Here is a 19,513-nt window from a genome sequence, read left to right as displayed (position 1 = left end):
TAGCCTTCTAGCCTGGGGTCAATGGCACTGACAGAGGGAGCGCTCTGTCAACATGACCTGATCAGAGTGGTGTACAGCGGCCTCCATCCTCAGAGAGAAACCTTCACTGCGCAGAACAGGTACTGATTTAGATTTAGATTAGATGTTTAGCTGTAGTTTATACACACTGAGATCCCTGTTTGTTCAATTGGGGGCAGTGGTAGAGGTCTTTCAAGGTGCAACTCGCCATACTGAATCAAACTTTGACTAATTTATTTTCATTAATAAAATACTTTATTTATTGTACACCATCTATAAAACCTTTTTAAGATGATCAGATCGTAAGCCTTGATGCTCGCCCAGCCTCCTCTGGCCAGACTTGGCAGGTCTGAAAGCTTTTTTGGCTCTAAAATACTTTATGCTGCTATGGTGATCTTTGCATAGAAATGAAGCAATAGAATGAGCAGATATACATAAATGCCCGTGACATATACAGTGGTGTGAAAAAGTATTTGCCCCCTTCCTGATTTTTCATATGAACTACCTTTTTAAGGTCATGCCACAGTATCTCAATCAGATTCAGGTCAGGACTTTGATTAGGCTACTCCAAAGTCTTCATTTTGTTTTTCTTAAGCCATAGAGGTGGACTTGCTAATGTGTTCTGGATCATTGTCCTGCTGCACAACCGAACAGATGGGCAGACATTCTCCTTGAGGATGTTTTCTTAGATAGCAAAATTCATGGTTCCATTTACCACAGCAAGTCTTCCAAGTCCTGAGGCAGCAAAACAGCCCCAAACCATCACACTACCACTACCATGTTTCACTGTTGGTATGATGTTCCTTTCCTGAAATACCAGATTTAATGGGACAAAAGTCTTGGGGATCATCAAGATGTTTCTTGACAAAAGTGAGACAAGCTTTTGTCTTCTTTTTGGTCAGCAGCGGTTTTGTCCTTGATAAGAAAGAAACTGGCAGAAATGGAATCCAGTTTTGCCAGTTTCTTTCTTATTGTTGAATCATGAACTCTGTGTTTAACTGAATCGTCAATGCACGCTTGGAGTAATTTTGGTCGGGCAGGGGAAGGAAGGGGGCTAACATTTTGTCACACCACCATAGCAGATAATCTAGGGGAAGCACAGATAACACTCATCATCTTTAGTGTTTTCCAGAGCAGGGTGGCCCCCTGGTTTCCATAAACACAGAGCATCATAAATATACTGAATGGTTTTCAGCAGGACCAAGCCTCTTAGCTTATCTGGAAATCCATTTGTTGAGTTGGGCGTGAGATAGTGTTTATGAGAAGAAGGCTCAAAGCTCCAGAGAGGTGCCAGCTCAGTGCTACTGATGATCTAGCACCAAGCAATTTACATCCACCTTGCACACAGACTCAGTTAGGCCACTTAGATTCAAGGGCTTCCTCATTGTCCTCCCTCAATATGCACTTAAGGAAATAAAGTATGCTATATGGAAGCTGAAGGCTAATAATAACAAAGGGAGAGTTCTGTATCGATTCCATTTGAGTACCACCAACTTTTTATTCTCTCTCTCTATTTTTTTTAAACAACTATCAAACAGTTTTGTCACAACACAGAGGGTCACGGATGAGTTGTTGTCATGGAAATTTTTGTATTAAATAATTCACAGTTTCTGTGTTGTTGTTTGGGGTGGCTGTGGCTTAGGAGGTAGAGCAGGTCCCCTATAAAGGTTGGTGGTTCGATCCCCTGTCTGTTCCAGTCTGCGTGCCAATCATCCTTGGGCTCCAAGTTGCTCGTAAGAATGTGTGAAAGTTGGATAGAAAGCACTTCCATTTAAGAAAATAAAAAGTGCCCATATGAATGGGTGAATGAGGCAAGTTGTATGAAAGTGCCTTGAGTGGTCAATTACAGTAGAAAAGATATATATATATATATCTATCTATATATCTATATATCTATATATATATATAAAAGAACTGCTCCATTTGTCACGCTTACATGTGGGCCTGATCAGCCTTTGCCATAACTTCTAGAAGGAAGAGCACTTTCCCCCACAGAACTTATGCTACAGTTGCTTTTCAGTGACTTTATTAGTAATTTGTACATATACTACCCAAATCTCACCTGTGTGTTCTACAGCGCCACCCTCTTTAGTTTTATGCATGACTCCTAGTGATGTAAATTTTGCCATCACTGGGTAAAGTGAGGTTTTGTGTCTGACAGTTGTGTGTGTCCATGTTGCTCTACATTGAAATGGACCATCTACTTATGTGTCCTTCAGGAGAAACTATTTGTACACAACTGTCCGTGCTTGTTCCCAGAAGCTAGTATAATCTTGGCCCCTCTCTGTCAAAGCTTCTGAGTTGCGTAGGTTTGCCAAATATTTTAACAATAATCTCTTTACTGGGTGAACCCGCAGCAACAAGTATGCTATCCACTATGAGTTCAAGATGACTTAAATCTTTAGTGTCACTGATTCTGCATCATTGATAAGAAGTCTGTGGAGAGCTTAAGGGCGATTACTGCAGTATGTAAGGCTATGCACCTACAAGTGGCACACTGGCTGACAATGCACAAAAGTGCTTAGGCAAGCAGACTGTTTAACACTTCATAGAGTTGATAAATTGCTTGAACCATGCTGCATAATTGTTCTCAGTGAAAGTGTCATACTTTAAAGGTATGATATTGATTAAAAGTGATATTTCCTTTTTTCCCAACTTTTTTTTTTTGGACTAAGTTGATTAGATTAACAGTGTGTTTTTGGTTGCAGGTTTGAGGTGCTGTGTTTCCTCATGCTCTGCTACAACTCTGCTGTGGTCTACATGCCCCTTTCTTCCTATCAGTCAGTCTGTAGGATGAGCTCACGGTAAGAAAAACAAAAACGCGTGTACCTTCTTTTGTTTTGCATTTTCTCCACCCAAGTGATAACCAGCCTCTGCAATGACACATTTTTTGTATTACCTGCTTTCCAGAAATTAGGATTAAAACACCTCATAGGCCGTGTAACCATATCTCAGTACAGACTGCCATCTTTGCAGGAGGATTTGATAAATGCAGTTTTATTTGAAATGAGTTGAACTGACTGTGCTTTTGGCCAATCAAAAACCTTACTGCTGGATACCTGTCTCCATCTGTCTATTTTGGAAACACTGAGATGCCCTAAGGAGAAAGGATCAATGTGGAATTCACAATATGACGCAGATAATTATTCCACCGCAGCATGTAGACGATTCAGGATATGAATCGCTGCCTACTGTGACCGATCAGACAGACAACGCCTGAAGCAAGCTCAGTCTAGTCTAGACAGATGGCAAACTGTGACTGTGAAGACTTCAGAGCACGAGAACAGCACTCACTCTTTCAGTTTAGCCTCACAGTAAAGACGTGATCGCCCTGCTGGCTGACCTTGCCTAACCTTCTATGAGTCTCAAGAAGTTAAGATTTTGTTCCCCTTGCTCAGTGTTTGATGTGTTTCCTCAGGAAGTGTCTGATGTTTCCTTTAGTTGTTCTTCCCATTTAGCCTCATCTTATCTGATGTGTGCTTTCCACAGAGGTTAAAGGGATGTTGTTTAACCAGTAAAAATCTCTATTCACAGGTTGTGTGTATGCGGCTTCCCGCGGCAACAGCAGAAGCTTTGGAGGGAACCTTGCAACCGAGTGCTGTTGGACCCTGAGTTCATGGTGCAGATGCTGACTGCAGTGTATCATGCCATGTACGTGTCTTTAAAGCAGGAAAAGTGTTTCGGTTTTTGCTTATTTCATTATATTATGATTTTTTGGCAGTTCCACGGCTGCAGAAACAAGTTTCATGCATCATCACTTGTTATATATGCAATATACACATGCTGTTGTTATAAAGGAACATTATCACTTATTTTCAGCTCTATTTTTAGTCTTGAGCTGGCTTTAGAGCTTTTTAGCTACCCGCTACAGTCAGAATCGGTTTTGGTTGACTTTCATGAAGGATCGATGCATCAGGTCCAGTTTGGGGTCCAGTTTCTTGCCCAAAGGCATTTCTTTATGCTGACTGGAGGAGTCTGGGATCAAACTACTAACCCTCTGACTAGTAAACAAACCCATATGTCTGTTGACCTTTTCCAACAAAAAACACTCGACTTCTGATTAGTAGCTGGCCCGATCTACCTCCAGAGCTGCAACCACCTTACTGCTCTGAGAGCAGTCTGAAGCTGCACAGGCCAGAGCGAATGGTGTAAATGAAGCTGAAAAGAGATTCTGTATTTATTGTGGCTGTAGCCAGCTGCTCGTTGTGGGCAACACAACATAATGTTGTTTTTGCCACTGGAACATTGCTAATGAGGGTCTTCTTGATTCTAGTTTGCCATGAGCTGCTGCAGAAATTCTCCTCACAGCATATGCTAGTGCGCCACCAAGGGCAGAAGCTACCCACTGTAGAGAGCGATTACATCAGCAGCGCATTGTGGAAGCAGGTGATTTCATCCCCTACGAGGACAGTCATTGCAAAGCTGATTATAGCTCCTCGATGACAGCAAGTCCTCAGATATGGATATCCTGATACGATGGTGACTGGAATCACTACTGTTGCAGTAGTGGTGTAGCAGAGCGGTTGGGAGAGGATGAGCATGCATTCTGCCTCATCACCTCCATGAGGATGCAGAGCAGAAATCAGTAGGTTGGAGCAGGCGATGCACAAAAAAAAGGAGAAAAAAAAGGGCTGTGTGTGAGTGTGAGTTTAGATGACAGAAAATAATGGCCTTTTTAGTAATCCCTACCATAGGTCACCTCAGTGCTCACTCACGTGAAGGCCAGATGAACATGAATCCAAGCTTCACACTTGGCACTAGCTGAGGACAGTCTGGGATTTAGGTTAATATGGCCGCTAATGCCGAGAGAGGAAGCAAAATGTGCTGGGATATCAGAACATCACAAACAGAAACAGCGTTCACTTGTGCTGTTCAGATTGGAAATTTATTCTACTGTAGAGTAATTTTCAGCCTCGTGAACATCAGAGTCTGTTTTACCTGCCCATTCATCCCATTTCTTTTGATCTTAAGACTAAAAGGAAGCCCAGAACATTTGTCCCCGCTCGCATGACTGTTGCATTTGCAGGACCACATCAAAGAGTTCAGCCATTCACTTCCTGGTGTTTTTGCAATTTTAATTTATTATTTCCATAGTACTTTTTTTTTCATGGTCATCAGTCCAGGTAGTATCTTGCAGTATCTTGCTCTGCAAAGATAATATTCAGTATTTATTGGACATTTTCAAGTTAAATACATGTTTATCAGTCTTTGCTGATTTTCAATTGGAATTTTATAATATGTTTCCATATCCTGCATTTACACAATTTTACACAAATTAGCAGCCATTAATGTGCCAGTATTCTATTTAGTAACTGTGAAAACCATTTATGTGTGACATAAAGTTTGCTTTTCTAAATGCTTTATATTTTATTTCACTGCGAGGAAAAAAATTCAGCCTATTTTCTTGCATTTCAACAGCGTGACAAAGAGTATAATCCCTCTGTTTAGATACGTGCCCAAGTTATCCACCACGCCCTCGCTGTAGCTGCAGGCATTACTAAATAACTAATAATAGATTAGAGGATATGATTCAGACGTCAAGGCACCTTGTGAGACATTCCAGATAGGCTCGCAGCATGACATTGTTAAATGCCGGTGTGTGTGTGTGTGTGTGTGTGTGTGTGTGTGTGTGTGTGTGTGTGTGTGTGTGTGTGTGTGTGTGTGTGTGTGTGTGTGTGTGTGTCTTTTGTTGTGATTTGCAGATACAATGGAGAGTGGGAGATGGGGCGAGAAGCTCTGGAGGACATTCTGTACCGAGCCCAGCTGGAGCTTTACTCCCAGCCTCTCCTGGTAAGACCTGCAGCACAGCAGTAAACTCCCACCTGTCTATAATTAAATCCCGAGACAAAATAAAAACCATGAAGTAAAATAATGGCTTTGATCTGCCTTTTTTTTTTTTTTTTGTCCTCAAATTCGAACCATAACCAGGCTTTAAATCTTGTTATACCTCCTGGCTTTGCTCCTTTAATTGTTTATTGATCTGCACCTGTGCATGTGTCGACTTCAGCTGGGGAACGCCATGAAAAACTCGCTGCCGGAAAGCGCTCCCGACGCACCACGGGGCCGCAAGGTGCTGCAGGTGGAGGTGACTCCCACCATCAGGCGTATATCAATCTCGGCCATCACCACCGCCTCGATACGACGCCACCGCTGGAAGAGAGAGGGTGAGACTTAAAATCTGCCATCTTGGCTGCAGCACACAGGAACGCGAGCCAGGCCGCAGTGCAGGAAGTAAATCTGGACGCAGAGTAGATTACTTTTTTTTTTTCCCGCCCTTTCATCAACCTCATGAATTATCCGTAGCACTTGAGGATAGTTTGAAGAAGAAAGTTAAGCAAGTGCATGGTTATGATTTAAACTGTAATCTTACAGGTTATTACTTTTTTCCCTGATCTATAAAAGCCCGCAAGAAGGAGCTATTTGGTGAGAAAATGACTTCTCTGGTGTTTTTTTTTCCCCCCTTTCCAGTGAGAAGAAAACCCGTTTCCTCTGTACTTCAGTTACACCATTAGCATCATCTAAATGGTGTTTCATGTCAGTTATTGTATGCAACTGTGGTCATATAGTCTGTGTTTGCAGTGTTTGTGCCACTCACTGCTCCTTATTGCTCTTTTTTTCCTTTTCTTTTCTCTGTTTTTGCTTGTCCTGTCTATTACGTGCTTTGTTTCACTGGTTACGATGAAGAGCGAAATGGTGCCTGTAGTTTCTACTGTCTCCATTTTACCAAGTATTTATGGGGTAGTTCCTATTTTTTCCATATCTTGTGGATATGAATTTAGAGACAGTAGTTAGGCCTGCTCTGGCTATGATGAGGCCCGAATTGATTGAAGCTTGCTGCTACTAAAGCGACACATTTCCTCATCTGTGTTGTTGACTCCCAGATTGTTTTGACTACTCAACCGATGCAGAGTTGAGCCTCATCGTCAATCCTAGCCTCGCCCAGCACCAACACCGCCACCGCACCCACTGGGATCCCACGGCTAAAGAGGAAAGAGGAGGGCGGCAACACAGCCACCACAGCAGCAGCAGCAGCAGCATCATTCCCCCCATCACTCTCGAGGGTAGGGGACGGGGGCGGACGCTCAGAGCAGGGCGGGTCTCAGGAGGAGGTGCCCCCTTCGATCTGTATCATCCCAACCCTCCTCCTACTACCCCTTCTCGGCTTGAGGCGGTTAACTCTGCCCTTTCCATTGTGGCTGCCTCTTCACTTCCCCAGAGTATACTAACTCATCCAGTCTTATAAGACGCTCAGCCAACAACCCCTCTAATGCAAAACCTTTGCTATGTTTTTGCCTCATTTAAGAGTGGAAGAGTCGCCTATTCTGGGTTTGAAGGAAGTGTGGTTGGCTAGTGGCCGTTCTGCATGGGCCTGTCGTCATGTCATGTTCTCTCTTTCTTCCCCTCATCATGCCTTCAACGTTAAACTGCCACCCTTGTCACTCACTGAGCATGTTTAGTGTCCAGCTTGACCTTCTACTCTGCGCTTTCCAAACTCTCCCTGTTTGATAATTGGGTTTATTGATTTATATTTTCTACAGCTTTGACAGGGAATATGTATCAGTTTTACAAAACGGGCTCAGAGTATCCGGCATCTTCTTTCTGAACTCGCCCCTTGAGGTGTTTGATAGCATCAAGTTTTGGGTCTGTGAGGCCAGCAGCACCCATCTGCTGCTACCACCCTTCCCTGCAGAAAGAGAACCTCCGATTTGTTTGTGGTGTTTTCTTTTTCTTTCTTTTTTTATTAGTCCAGCACCTTTACTCTGTCCTAAGTTTGTGTTCCGTTATGTTGCATTTCTTTTCCCCAGCTCAGTGAGTGAAAACAAGCCCTGCATGCACACGCTACAGCAAGCTTCAGTGATTTCTGCTCAAACAAGAAACGTCGGATCTTTTAGCTTATCAGAAAAAAAGGCCAAGTTATAAATTGAATGCCGTCAGTCTACTATTTCGAGCGGGGATTGTAGGCCCATTTTGCATCCTTTATATGTGTGTCCATTTCCATTCATAAACGTTTAGAAATCTTGAAACGTCAGACGCATTTCCTGGCTTGTGGTCAGTGTATGTCTGAGTGCCATCTCGTCTTCTTCCAGTGAGTTTTCATTGAACGCCGCTCTGAAAGAATCCTTTATCATGATTTTGTTAGATAGAAATCTGCCACATATTAAAGAGAAACATGGGATTATTTCAAAAGCAGTCAGTTAGTTGCGATTCTCTTGCAGGAAGTCGAAACCTGTTTGTTTGCCTCTCCATTGCATTGAAATTGAAAGTTGCTTGTGCCTTTGCATGTTTAAACTTCTTATAGCATATTCTTTGCACCGCAACCATTTTTCTTTTTTGTTTTGAGTTCCTTAGAGGAAATTATTCATTCAGCTCAGATCACTTCAAAGTAAAAGTATAAAATGTGCTATTTTAATATTGCTAAATCTGAGGTGGGGGCAGTTTTAAAAACTCTGAACGGATGATGTCAGATTTTTAAAAGAGCCCGACTGATGCAGGAGCTTTAGTTTATTTCGAAACTTTGTGGTTTTAAAAACAATCTGAAAATTAATTTAAATATCAGTCTTTATTAGAAATCTTTAATGTCTGTCCTCTTTAGTTCTAAAGCGATCCTATCTCATACGTTCTGCGTTGTAACCAGAACATATGAGAATGAGCCGCTGAAGATCATCAAAGACTCTTAAGGAAGAATTCCTTATGTGTATTTATTGATATGTATGGACTCTGTTTATGGTAGGAAAACAGGTCCTTTTTCAAATATACACTGCTGTAGTCAAAATTCATCAAACACGCAGGTATGTAAAAACACAGTTACCCATAATGCCTTCTACTGGACAAATCTTCCATTAGTGACGATCATTATATAGTTAAAGTTTACTTCTTTTGTATGTTGGTTTATATTTTACATAATACAAACTCTGATGCTTATGTGCAGTGAGCTTAACTTCTGCAGATGAAATTCGCCTACGGATTGAAAAGTGCTGTTTTAGCTTGTAACACCAAATTTCTGTTATGCAAAGCACAAAGTTCATCCTCATTAATAATGTGACCAACGATTTAACTTTTAAACATAAACAAAGCATTGAACTTTACAGGGAAAATATGGATAGTTTGTATGCTAAGTAGCACTTCCTCCCTTTATTTTTGTTTTGAATTGCAAAGCTAACACTGACCCTCTCAGCTATATTGCGGGTTATGTGTATTTTCTTTTTTCTGCAGAAGCAATGATTTTTGCAGGTTTACTTTAAAATGCTGCTCCTCAGATTGACCTTGAATGCACCATGAAGAGTTTTTAAAATGCTCCCCACTTAAAAACTGAAATACAAAATATGGTTATTTCAGATATTTCCGGCTAAATTTCACAGCGCATTGAAATGACTGGGAACCGGCAGGAAGTATATAAATCTGTTGCATGAGCAGACATAAGCAAAGTGTAGTCAAAAGGCTAAAACATGGAAAAACCACTGGCTGCAGCCTTGTTGGTAAAGATCACCAATACCACTCTTCATTTGGGGGGACTGGGTTGGCCTGTGGTGGTTTGCAGACTGGCTCATTAAGCCTCGCGGGCTGTCAGCTCTAACTGGAAGGCTATTGATCTGGCGAGGTGTTTGGACTCGCATCAGCGCTTTCCACAGATTGGCAGGCACATCTCAGCCGGCCAACCACGTGACCGCTGGGCCAGTGCTGCAGGAGAGACGAGGGATGGGGCAGGAGAGCATGTGTCTTCTCCTCATGTTATGTGCATGTCAGTCCAGACCTTTTTCTTCTCAGTTTTCTGCATTCCTTTTTCTGGTGCTGTCTGTGGTTTCCCTGTCATCCGGGTCTGCTTGTCCCAACGATGCATGACAGAGAGAGACAGCTGATCATCTCTCTTCTTTTAACAGCCTTTACCCTGCATACTGTATGTCAATAACTTGCTTTTTTTCTAACACTTTATCATCTTTTTTCCTTTTCAGCTTTCAAAGTGAGGATACAAATGGATTAAAAATGTTTTAATCTTTAGGTCTTTATCCAAATATCGTGCCTATTAGGCTATAGATTATTGACGATTGCATATTGTGATTTAAAAAAAACTCAGCTCTTTGAGCCAGGGTATTGAACTCTCACTTTGCCCAAACAAACAGCTGGTCAGATTTCAGTCAATCTGTGTTACATCAGAGGATCAGAGCTCAGGGTCATTATGCAGTCTATTGAACTGAACCTCTGTTTGGTGCTTAATGACTGAGATAATGAAGAAGCACAGTCTGTCGAGCGTAAAGTGTTGCACTTTTAGAAGGGGAACTAATTAAGTCTGCTAATTTGTTTTGGAGTATTTCTAATCATCTAATCATAGTCATTATTACTGCTAAAATTTTTACAAGCCATTTGACAACACTGTAAATAAAAATTAGAAGACACGGCTTTGTGTTAACGAGCCAGAGCAGCAACTTCTGTGACATGTGGACGAGATTATAGATTATGAAACTTTGCAGTTATGAAGTGTTTGGAAGGTTTTATAAAATGAGAGTAAAAGTTTTGCTCAGTCAGGTCATACTCAGCTCAGCATTTTGTGATTTCACTCACATTTCTCTTTGCTTTTGTTTTGCTTCTGTCTATGTTCATTCATCGTCACATTCAGACGCTGATGGCATGAGCGGCGGGGAGGACTCCTTCAATATCAACGACCCAGACGAGGGTTTCTCCTCTGGGGCGTCGAACAGCAGCCAGCCCAGCGGCACCAAACTTGGCGGCAGCGTGGGGCCCAGGGGTGGCAGCCTGAACAGCAGCACGAGCAGCATCAAGAAAGCCATTACTGCGCGACTGTCTCGGGACAAGGAGCGAGAGCGGGAGAAGGAGCGGGAGAAAGAGCGGGAGACAGACAAACAGGTGGAGTTGTCTGCGGATCTTCAGGCCGCCACGAGGAGGCATCAACAGAGGCAGCAGTCGCCTCCAGCGAGCATCAACTTGGACGCCATCCAGCTGAGCCCCATAAAGAAGCACCTGAGCTTCCCCGCGGGCCCCATGCTAGTGAGGACTGGCAGCACCTCCTCCAGCAAGTCCTTTGACTGCACGAATTTCAACCTGAACGGAGGCAATGGCGAGGAACACGAGGAGGCAGGAGGCTCTGAGAGGGAAGGGCTTCTAGCTGGGGGTTCTCACCGGCACTCCACCATCAGTTTGCAGGAGGAACACCTGCTCAGGCCGGAGGAGGCTCAGGCCCTGCTGTCTCCTGGAGCACCTCTTACCAAGCAGTCACGCTCCCCCAGCTTCAACATGCAGATCATATCACAGGTCTAACGTCCAGTGCAGGGAATGGCGCGCACACTCACACGCACGAATACCTACATAACACACACAGATTCATGCAGTTTCTCTCCGCGACTCTCTACAGCTCGACTATGACGTCTTTCTACCTGTGCGTCTGTCTGTGTATGTGTGTGTGTGTGTCTAAGAAATTGAAACACATTTGAGATCTCCAGAGCTGTGTTTCCACCCCGTTAAACATCCATTAAAATTTGTAATTGAGACCTGCTGTCGTCGTGGGTGGATGAAGTCACTGACAGCACAACGTGAAAAGTAGTGAATCGTGACCGGCTGCTCCTGCTGTAACTACGGTCGAGTGTAAGAGTCCAGCGTGTCACTGCGTCCTCCTCTCTGCCAAGCTGAGCATTCCACATAGAAACTCTCCTCAAAGGGAGGCTGTGACGAGAGGAGATCTGCAAGGATTTCAGGCTAGCTGTAGGTCATCCGTGACATTTCAGATTATTACGTTTTCCAGACTGAATCAGTCAAAAATGAATCAGCAATAACACTTACCGTCGCTCATTTGGAGAAGAGTGGGGGACTTGGTTGGTCTGTCTCTTCATTCCTTCTCCTTCATTCCCGGGGCTCACGTGCAATCGTTCTTGCTGATTATCTTCCTTGTTAATTGCTGTTTTTTGGGGTTTTTTGTTTTAATTCGACAGAGAGTTTTATGAATAACAGATCTTTAAATGTTTTAAATCAGAGTCCAAAGAAGGGTTTTCTTTTGTGTGTGTGTGTGTGTGTGTGTGTGTGTGTGTGTGTGTGTGTGTGTGTGTGTGTGTGTGTGTGTGTGTGTGTGTGTGTGTCAGTAGTTTGTCAGGCCCAAGTGATTCTTTAGGGTTAAGGCCATGACCTGTTTTTTGTCACAGAAACAATTCTCATTTCATCTGTAAAGTCTAACAAATAGGATTGTTGTAAAACCAAACTGGAAGGGTGTCGAGGCTTTGTCCTTCCCCGAGATTTTAAATGGTTAAATCTAGAGAAATAAATACTGTGCAGCTATGGGAAGACTTTTGTCTTGCGGTTTGGTTTAAAATCTGAATCTCGATGAATAACTGCATTGGACCGTGCACACTTTTGCTGACTGTATGTTAAATTTGCGGTTCAAACTGCTCAATGGATCCTTCCGTCTAAGAGCACTCGTTAGTGAGCGTTTAGGTCTGTGTTAAAGCTTGTGTGTTGGCGTCATGTCTGAGCCGGTGAAGTGCTGCCCTCTGGAGGTGTATAGCAGTCACTGCTGACCGCCTGTTTTTGTGCTCTGATTGGATGCTTATAAAACATTTTGTTCTACCTCATTGTGTGTTCACCTGCCACTCAGACACGTGTCTCCCAATCAGAATGCAGAATGGTTCAAAATCAGACTGATGACCAATTGGGAGGATTGCAAATGGTTTCACACTGCAGCTGTGACGACACTGTAAAGATTTGTGCGCATTCGTGTGACAAGTGTGGCTGAATATCCTGGCCTTGCATTTCAGTTGAGTACCATCATGTGCAGTTTTTACCTGCAAAACAAAAACCATCAGACTTTTCTTCTTTTTTTTCCTGTCATATATCAATCAGTCTCATTTGGGTTATTATTTTAAGTCCCTAAAATGCCCTGCTTTGATTTTTATTTTTATTTTTTGGAAGTGCAATTTCAATCACATACATGGAGTTAGATCTCTGCTGTGAAACGGCTGAATCTGCGCGCAGTGCTCGCTGGCCTTCTGTAGTACCCCCTGTCTGGGCTGAGGGATTTGAGCACGGCGTGCTTGTCTGCATGTTTAGTGCCCTGCGAAGCGCCGGCTGTTTCATTGGCATGAAATGCCCGGTGAGCCAAACCCGAGTTTTGTCCTCGTCTTTGCCAGATGTGCCGATACGCATCCTCTCCTTAAGGACTTTCGGTTTCCCCTCCTTTGGATGTCTTAAATTTAAAAATGCCTTCTTTTTTTTTCTCCTGTCTGCTGTTCTTATTTTAAAATAAAATTTAAAAAAAAAAAGGGATCTCTAGACACATGGTTCAACGTGCCCTTAGATGCAGCTTCACCTTTATTTGCCATTTAAAAAAAAAAAAAAAAAAAAAAAAAAATATCATCACTTAGTATAGCTGTTCACATATAAAAGCAGTATATGAAGCGTCTGTGTACTGTAGTAGTCAGCGGTTGTACTGCATTTCCATGTTTTGCTCAAGTGCTTGTTTAAAAAGAGAATGAATGATTAATATATATACATATGCATATATATATATATTTATAAAAGTCAGTTCAGTGTGCAGTGAAAATCCCACACGCTCGTGCTCCTGTGCTTGAAACCCTCACAGCTGCTGCTCCTGGTCCTGAGTGAGTCCTGTGTGTGCTTTAGCCTTACACATTTCAGGCCAAAAAGCCTCAGTAGTCAGCTCTTTGGCCTCACATCATCTTCCTCCTCCTCCTGAACTGGACTGGACTGTGGAGGATGAAGAAGAGAGGAGAGTAGCTACAGTTCACACTCTCACCTGGTCCACTGTCTGCTGTCATCGTGCTGTGTGGCTCTCGGCGAGCCGTGTTTTCCCATTTACTGTATTTTGCTGTGAGTCGAGTGGCACCTTTTGGCTGTTGTTTGTTTTTGTTTTGTTTTTTAAACTGTTAACGTGTTCTTGTCATTCACACGACTCCCCCTCACCTGAGGGGTACCAGCAGCCACTTTGGTGCTGCACGCTGCCACAGAGTGACAAATGTCCGAGAGTGTGTGTGTGGGAGTGTGTGCGTACGCAGTGTTATTTGCATGTGATCAGGGTGGGAAATGAACGTTAAAGTTTGACTGTGGTTGGAAATTTTAGCTGCCATAGATAAGCTTATAAATCCTTAAGTCTATTTGAATTTCAATAAAGGAAAAAATATATTTTATTTAAATAAAGTTCATTTCCTGTCCTGCATGTGACAACTGTGGGCTTTGTTTTCATACAGTAGAATGCACTTTAATCCATCCACCTCTCTCAAGATAGTAATCGAAATGACATCCATTTATGTGCAAATACACTCAATGCAGGGTTTTAGTCTCTTTTAAAGTAGCATTGTGTTGGATGTGACATCCAACACAATACTATTTTTTTTTTTTTGTTAAAGTCAAAGGGTACAGCTATTTATTATATTTTTTTCTTTTTAAAACCAAAAAAATATATATATATATATAGATATATAGATATATATAAAATGGGGTCTGGAAGGTCTCAGGAGATTATCAGAAAGCCACATTTAAAAAAAATAAAATAAAAAATGGCAGCACTAAAATTTCTGTTCTTGACATCAGAATTGATTCTATGCAACATTTCCCCCACCCTCTCCTTTTTATTTTTTTATTTTGGTGGACGGGCTTTCGCCGATCCTCGTCGGGTGGGAGGGGCCACATGCATTTAAGATGATTTTTAAAGGTGCAAGACCTCAACAGTGTCGCCATTCAAAGATTCTGTTTATACACCCTGCGTGGTGCTACAGAGCAAACGACTTCTCTTACATGGGTGAATTAAGAGGACCATGGACACCTGGACTCTGAGTGCATGTTGAGCCCTTCTGTCAGTTTGCTGCTCTGTGGCTCAAAGACGCCAGTCGGTGTATTAAATAGATTAGCAATTATGAATGCTTCAAGGGAAGCTGCTGGATGATGTGATTACACTGTACTAATGATGTTATATAAATGGAGAAAGACTTATTTTAAATCTTGTAAATAAATGTACAAAAGTGAAGCAAGATGAATATAAAAAAAATGAACATAAGTCTGAAATGTAGAGAAATTAATGTATATTGTTGAATAAATATTGTGCTGTAAGGGATCTGAGTGTGTGTGAGTGCTTTAGTACACTCATCATTACACATCACATGACTACTTCCAGTTTTAGTACCCAGTTTGGTTTCACTATATAACTGCAAAAGTCTCAAGTCACCTGTCATTTCTTTACATTTCATTTAAATGAGCCGGACTTTATTGTAAGTGGGGGTTTTTAAGTGGTCTTGAGCAAGAGAAGTCTTTATTTAAATTTAAAAGACTATCCTTTATTATAATATCTGTATACAATACAGAGCATTGTATCAAAAAATGCAAAAATAAATATTTTAAATACATCAGAATAACCCATTGTCTACAATATAAAAACTTAGTCGTCTGAATTCAGTCAGCTAATTTTGTGAACTGACTGTGTTAGCTTATTTGCTGTTAGCTAATGGTTCCACTGAGTCAGAACAGCTTTGCTGGCAGGGAAAACGGAAATTGGAAAGAAAATTAGAACAGCTACTGTGAAACAAGCAACGCTGGTAACAGTCAATAGTGCTGAATGCAGAGCGACCTTATGGCCGGTGTCTCTGGGCTTTTTGAGGCTTCAATCCTGCCTGATCACATTTTTAAAGAAGGGAACTGGGCGGACCGCCATATTTGACGGAAATTACGTCACTAATGTTAATCTTCACTCCGGTTTTTCGTAATGGATTTGGCTCAGTTGTCACAGCAGAGAAGTAATTCTCACCACTCTTAATGCAGTTCTGAAAACAGTTGAGGCATTTTTCATATCACAGACTCGCCTCTGCAAAAGACAATCAAATCCTTTCTCACATTTGTCAGAACATGAATAGTCAGTCAAGCACTTCAACTTTGTGATGAATGAATAAAGACTTTTCATCACTCATTAAAGACTGAGTCATCAAAACTGATGAAATGGAGACAAGCTAAATAATACTCATTAAAATATATGCATAGGAAAACAAACAGAAAATCTATACAATCTAAGAACATAGCACAAACTACTGCATAGTCCTGTAAATTCATGCTTCATACGTTCAGCAACCGCTTTATTAGGTACACCTGTTCCTGTACTGAGTCTCCTGCACAGCCATCTTCAGGGTTTACAGGGATGAAATGAGAAAATATCCAGTGAGCAAGCGTTCTCTGGGTGAAAATCCTGGTTATGTCAGAGGGAAATGGCCAGATGGCTTCAAGCTGATAGAAAGGTAACAAAAAAAACATTTATACAAACAAGCTACGCAGAAGAGCATATCTGAAAGCACAACTCATTTGACCTGGAAACAGATGGTCTACAGCAACTTCTTCAGTCTGTGACTTCTGACACTGAAGAAGTCACTTGGGTGAGTGGCAAAACTTTTCTCCCACTGAAAACACTACATCCAGAAGAACAGAATTAACTTTTTGGGATTTCCTTACCTGGATGATTGAGCATGCATCAACACAAATGGTGGACAGTCCCAGATATGTAACCCCTAGTGAATTGTTTCTTAACAGGGTTGTTGACCCACTATTGATCATGTGCCTCGACATCTGCACCAAGGTGTGAAAAAAGGCGTGGGTCATTATCAGCAGAGGTTTTGGGTGACACCATTGTGAGACCTTGCCTCACCCTATTATGTGACCCATTGAGATCACCTGAAGGAAGATGTGAGTGGAGGTTGAGATCCCTTCCCAGGCACTTCAACCCCAAAAAGAAATTGAGAATATAAATTCTATGTACAATTCTAATGGTGTAACCAGGGCATTTTTGAGAAAAGAGCTAACGCTTTTACATTTAAGTTGCGGAGAGTCCTGCTGAAGTTCTGCAGAGCTCCGGGGGCCTAAGGGTACATCTTTCGCCATCTTACAATGCTGTGATTGCAGCCATTCCCCAACTTTTTGTGAATGGTACTCATGGCCATTGATCAGTGGGTTTTGGTCAGTGGTTGTTGATCAATGGTCATAAGAATTTGCATAATTAAGATTAAGAAACTGACCTCCCAGCCCATTGTTCCCTCCCTCAGTCATTATGCAAATGTACTGTTTATAAGATTGGGGAAACAGTCAGCTGAGACTGAAGAAGTCACTTGGATGAGTGACGAAACGTTTCACCCACAAAACGCTACGTCCAGATGAACAGAATCAACTTTTGGAGATAGTTTTTAAATTATTTATTAAGTTCTGTTTAAGAGTTATTGTAATATGACATGTTGTTGATTTATTTATTTTTTAATTTAGTCTCTTAAATCGATTTTCTATCTTGTTTATGAACAAATACTTTTCAAAAATAAATGCAAAATTAACGGGCTTTAGTCATGAAGTCAAAAACTGTGCGCTTCTTCCAATGCAAACGCTCTCACGACTTTGCGCATGACCGTTAGAAACATATGACCTTCAAATGGCCGAAGACATAAACAGCAGCAGACATGGCTAAGTTAATATGGCCCTTATCATTTTAAATATTTAGATAATAGTAGGGCAAGGAGCTAGGTTTTTGTTGTCTGTGGAAGCTTGTTTCCGTCTCTGTAATATCATAATAATAATACAAAACAATAATAATAAAAAGGGTGGGTTATCTTGACTTAAGAACTCGAAATTTCAAGTTTGCTTTTTTTGAGATAATTTTGATTTTATTGACTGCAGTTTTGACAGCAAGTTTTACCGGGCCGGAAATTCCCGTCCATAGTTGTCTGGTCAATTTAGCTAGCTAACTAGCTACTCTTCAGAAACTCTTCAGGTAAACTGACACGTACTCATACACGAAATTCTCGTCAAGGTGAGGTGGCCGCACAGCTTCCAGTATTAGTTACTGACTTCTTCATAGACAGAACTGTTTATTCCCACATTGACTGAGAGAGAGGTGTTCCAGCTAACTGAATGTCAGTTCATTGCCCCCGCTTAATTCTGTTTTGGCTCTCATATCTGTCACCGTCAGTCAACTGGACTCTTCTCAGTGTTATAATTTAAACCGCATTTTATTCATTTATTTATTTGTAAATAAATTTGTAAATGTATCTGTAAATACGAAGACCTTGAGCCAGGACCGTGTCATTTAATTCAGCTCCTGAGTCTTGCTAGACCAGTTTCTGAGTGTGGTGCAGTTTACCCTCCTCTTCACTAGGGGGCTCTACAAGACGTATATTTATTATGAGTCGATCTGTAAAACACCTTATTCATCCCAGGTTTCACTCCGCTTCATTGAGTAAAGTCTAAAGACTTTATAAATGGATAAATAAATTGCGTGTATTTATAATTAGCGTGTATGTAGTGGAAGTATTTGTGATATTTGTGTTGGTCTTTCTATTGGATCAAAGCGTGTCACGTGTCCAGGAAGCCGCAATAACGTTTGCGTTATAAATGCTCGCAAGTTAAATTTACCGCAACACAAACCCAGCGATATAAGATGTGTGAGGGAACATGGTTGCTCTTGTTTGTGTGATAATTCAGTACAAAATATCAGCAGTTCAGCTTCCAAACCATGAGTCAGAGAGACGGCGCTGGGAACCAGGCCGTTTCCTCCGAGCCGAATGCGACATCGCTTCTCGGCCTTTTGGCTAAGATCAAGTGTAGTATCTGTTCTTATCAGTTTAATATCTGATACGTCCCCTACCCGGGGACCATATATTAAATTGATTTTTGGAACAGGGAGATGGAATAGGGGCTTGCTCCGTCCACTCCACGCATCGACTTGGTATTGCAGTACTTCCAAGAACGGTGCACCCACCCCTTATTATGTTTAAAGTTAATATGATGGCTACGACTGCGTTTTCAGGGTACTTAGTTCAAAGCTCAAATTAATTTTGGATTATTTGCAGTGAATAAATAATGTACCCTTTTTGGTCCCTTTGTGTGGAAATTTTTCAAAACAAAACAATGTATGCACAACTGATGTCAGTAAATTTATGAAAGTCTGGTTTATTTTGATGTGAGAAACGTGGAGAAAGAACACTTTTTTCCACTTATGAGTGTGATTGTTCTAAGAAAACCAAATTATGGCACAGAAAAATGGCCAAAGCGTGAACTTTACTGTAGAAATAACAAAAATAAATAAATTTTAAATTACAGTTACATTATTTGAAAAAGTTCTAATGAAAATACAACCGTGTGTTCACAGCTCAGAGTTAAAGCCGGCACTTGCCTCTGTTTTCCAGTAGAGACCGACAGCTCTCCTAACTGAAGTGTAAACAGCGCATTCTGTTCTTCATCCACAGAGGACTCATACTGAAATAGGTTAATAGGTTTAACTCTTCTTTTTGCTATCTTGGTAAAAATTTGGTTAATGCTCTGCACAGCACTGAGCGTGATAAAGCTCACAGTGTAGTTATCCCCCTGTCGACCACCAGAGAGTGACAGAGCTCTGTAGGTTTTCTGCTCTCTTTGGACCTTGCTCCCTGATGAATTCACACATTTTACTGGTAACAATTAAAATAATCCAACTTTAAGGCACTTGTATGTTGGCTTTACATTTCAGAACCTACATCCATAT

The 19,513-nt window shown here is 41.6% G+C and overlaps 1 protein-coding gene and 1 non-coding gene across 6 annotated transcripts in view; both read left to right on the top strand.

The window, feature by feature from the left end:
* LOC113007398 (protein FAM126B) overlaps positions 1-11,519 on the top strand; it is a 46,808-nt gene extending 35,289 nt beyond the window's left edge. For 2 of the 5 annotated variants that reach the window (XM_026143920.1, XM_026143921.1), the window contains 8 exons: positions 4-119; positions 2,727-2,822; positions 3,553-3,669; positions 5,721-5,808; positions 6,026-6,182; positions 6,421-6,441; positions 6,900-7,079; positions 10,631-11,519. In XM_026143920.1, coding sequence (XP_025999705.1) covers positions 4-119; positions 2,727-2,822; positions 3,553-3,669; positions 5,721-5,808; positions 6,026-6,182; positions 6,421-6,441; positions 6,900-7,079; positions 10,631-11,289 — 1,434 coding nt within the window. In that variant the 3' untranslated portion in view covers positions 11,290-11,519. The remainder of the gene's footprint in view (positions 1-3; positions 120-2,726; positions 2,823-3,552; positions 3,670-5,720; positions 5,809-6,025; positions 6,183-6,420; positions 6,442-6,899; positions 7,080-10,630) is intronic. The other 3 variants (XM_026143922.1, XM_026143923.1, XM_026143924.1) reach the window with 3 other exon arrangements.
* Positions 11,520-18,561: 7,042 nt separating this feature from the next.
* On the top strand, positions 18,562-18,752 carry LOC113008543 (U2 spliceosomal RNA). The gene has a single exon (XR_003270035.1). It is a non-coding gene; the product is annotated as a U2 spliceosomal RNA (small nuclear RNA).
* Positions 18,753-19,513: the final 761 nt, after the last annotated feature.

Source organism: Astatotilapia calliptera, chromosome 16 (assembly GCF_900246225.1).
Source record: "Astatotilapia calliptera chromosome 16, fAstCal1.2, whole genome shotgun sequence".
NCBI classification, from domain to species: Eukaryota; Metazoa; Chordata; class Actinopteri; order Cichliformes; family Cichlidae; genus Astatotilapia; species Astatotilapia calliptera.
The sequence above is the reverse complement of the archived record's forward strand: the minus strand, read 5'-3'. Positions and strand labels throughout refer to the sequence as shown.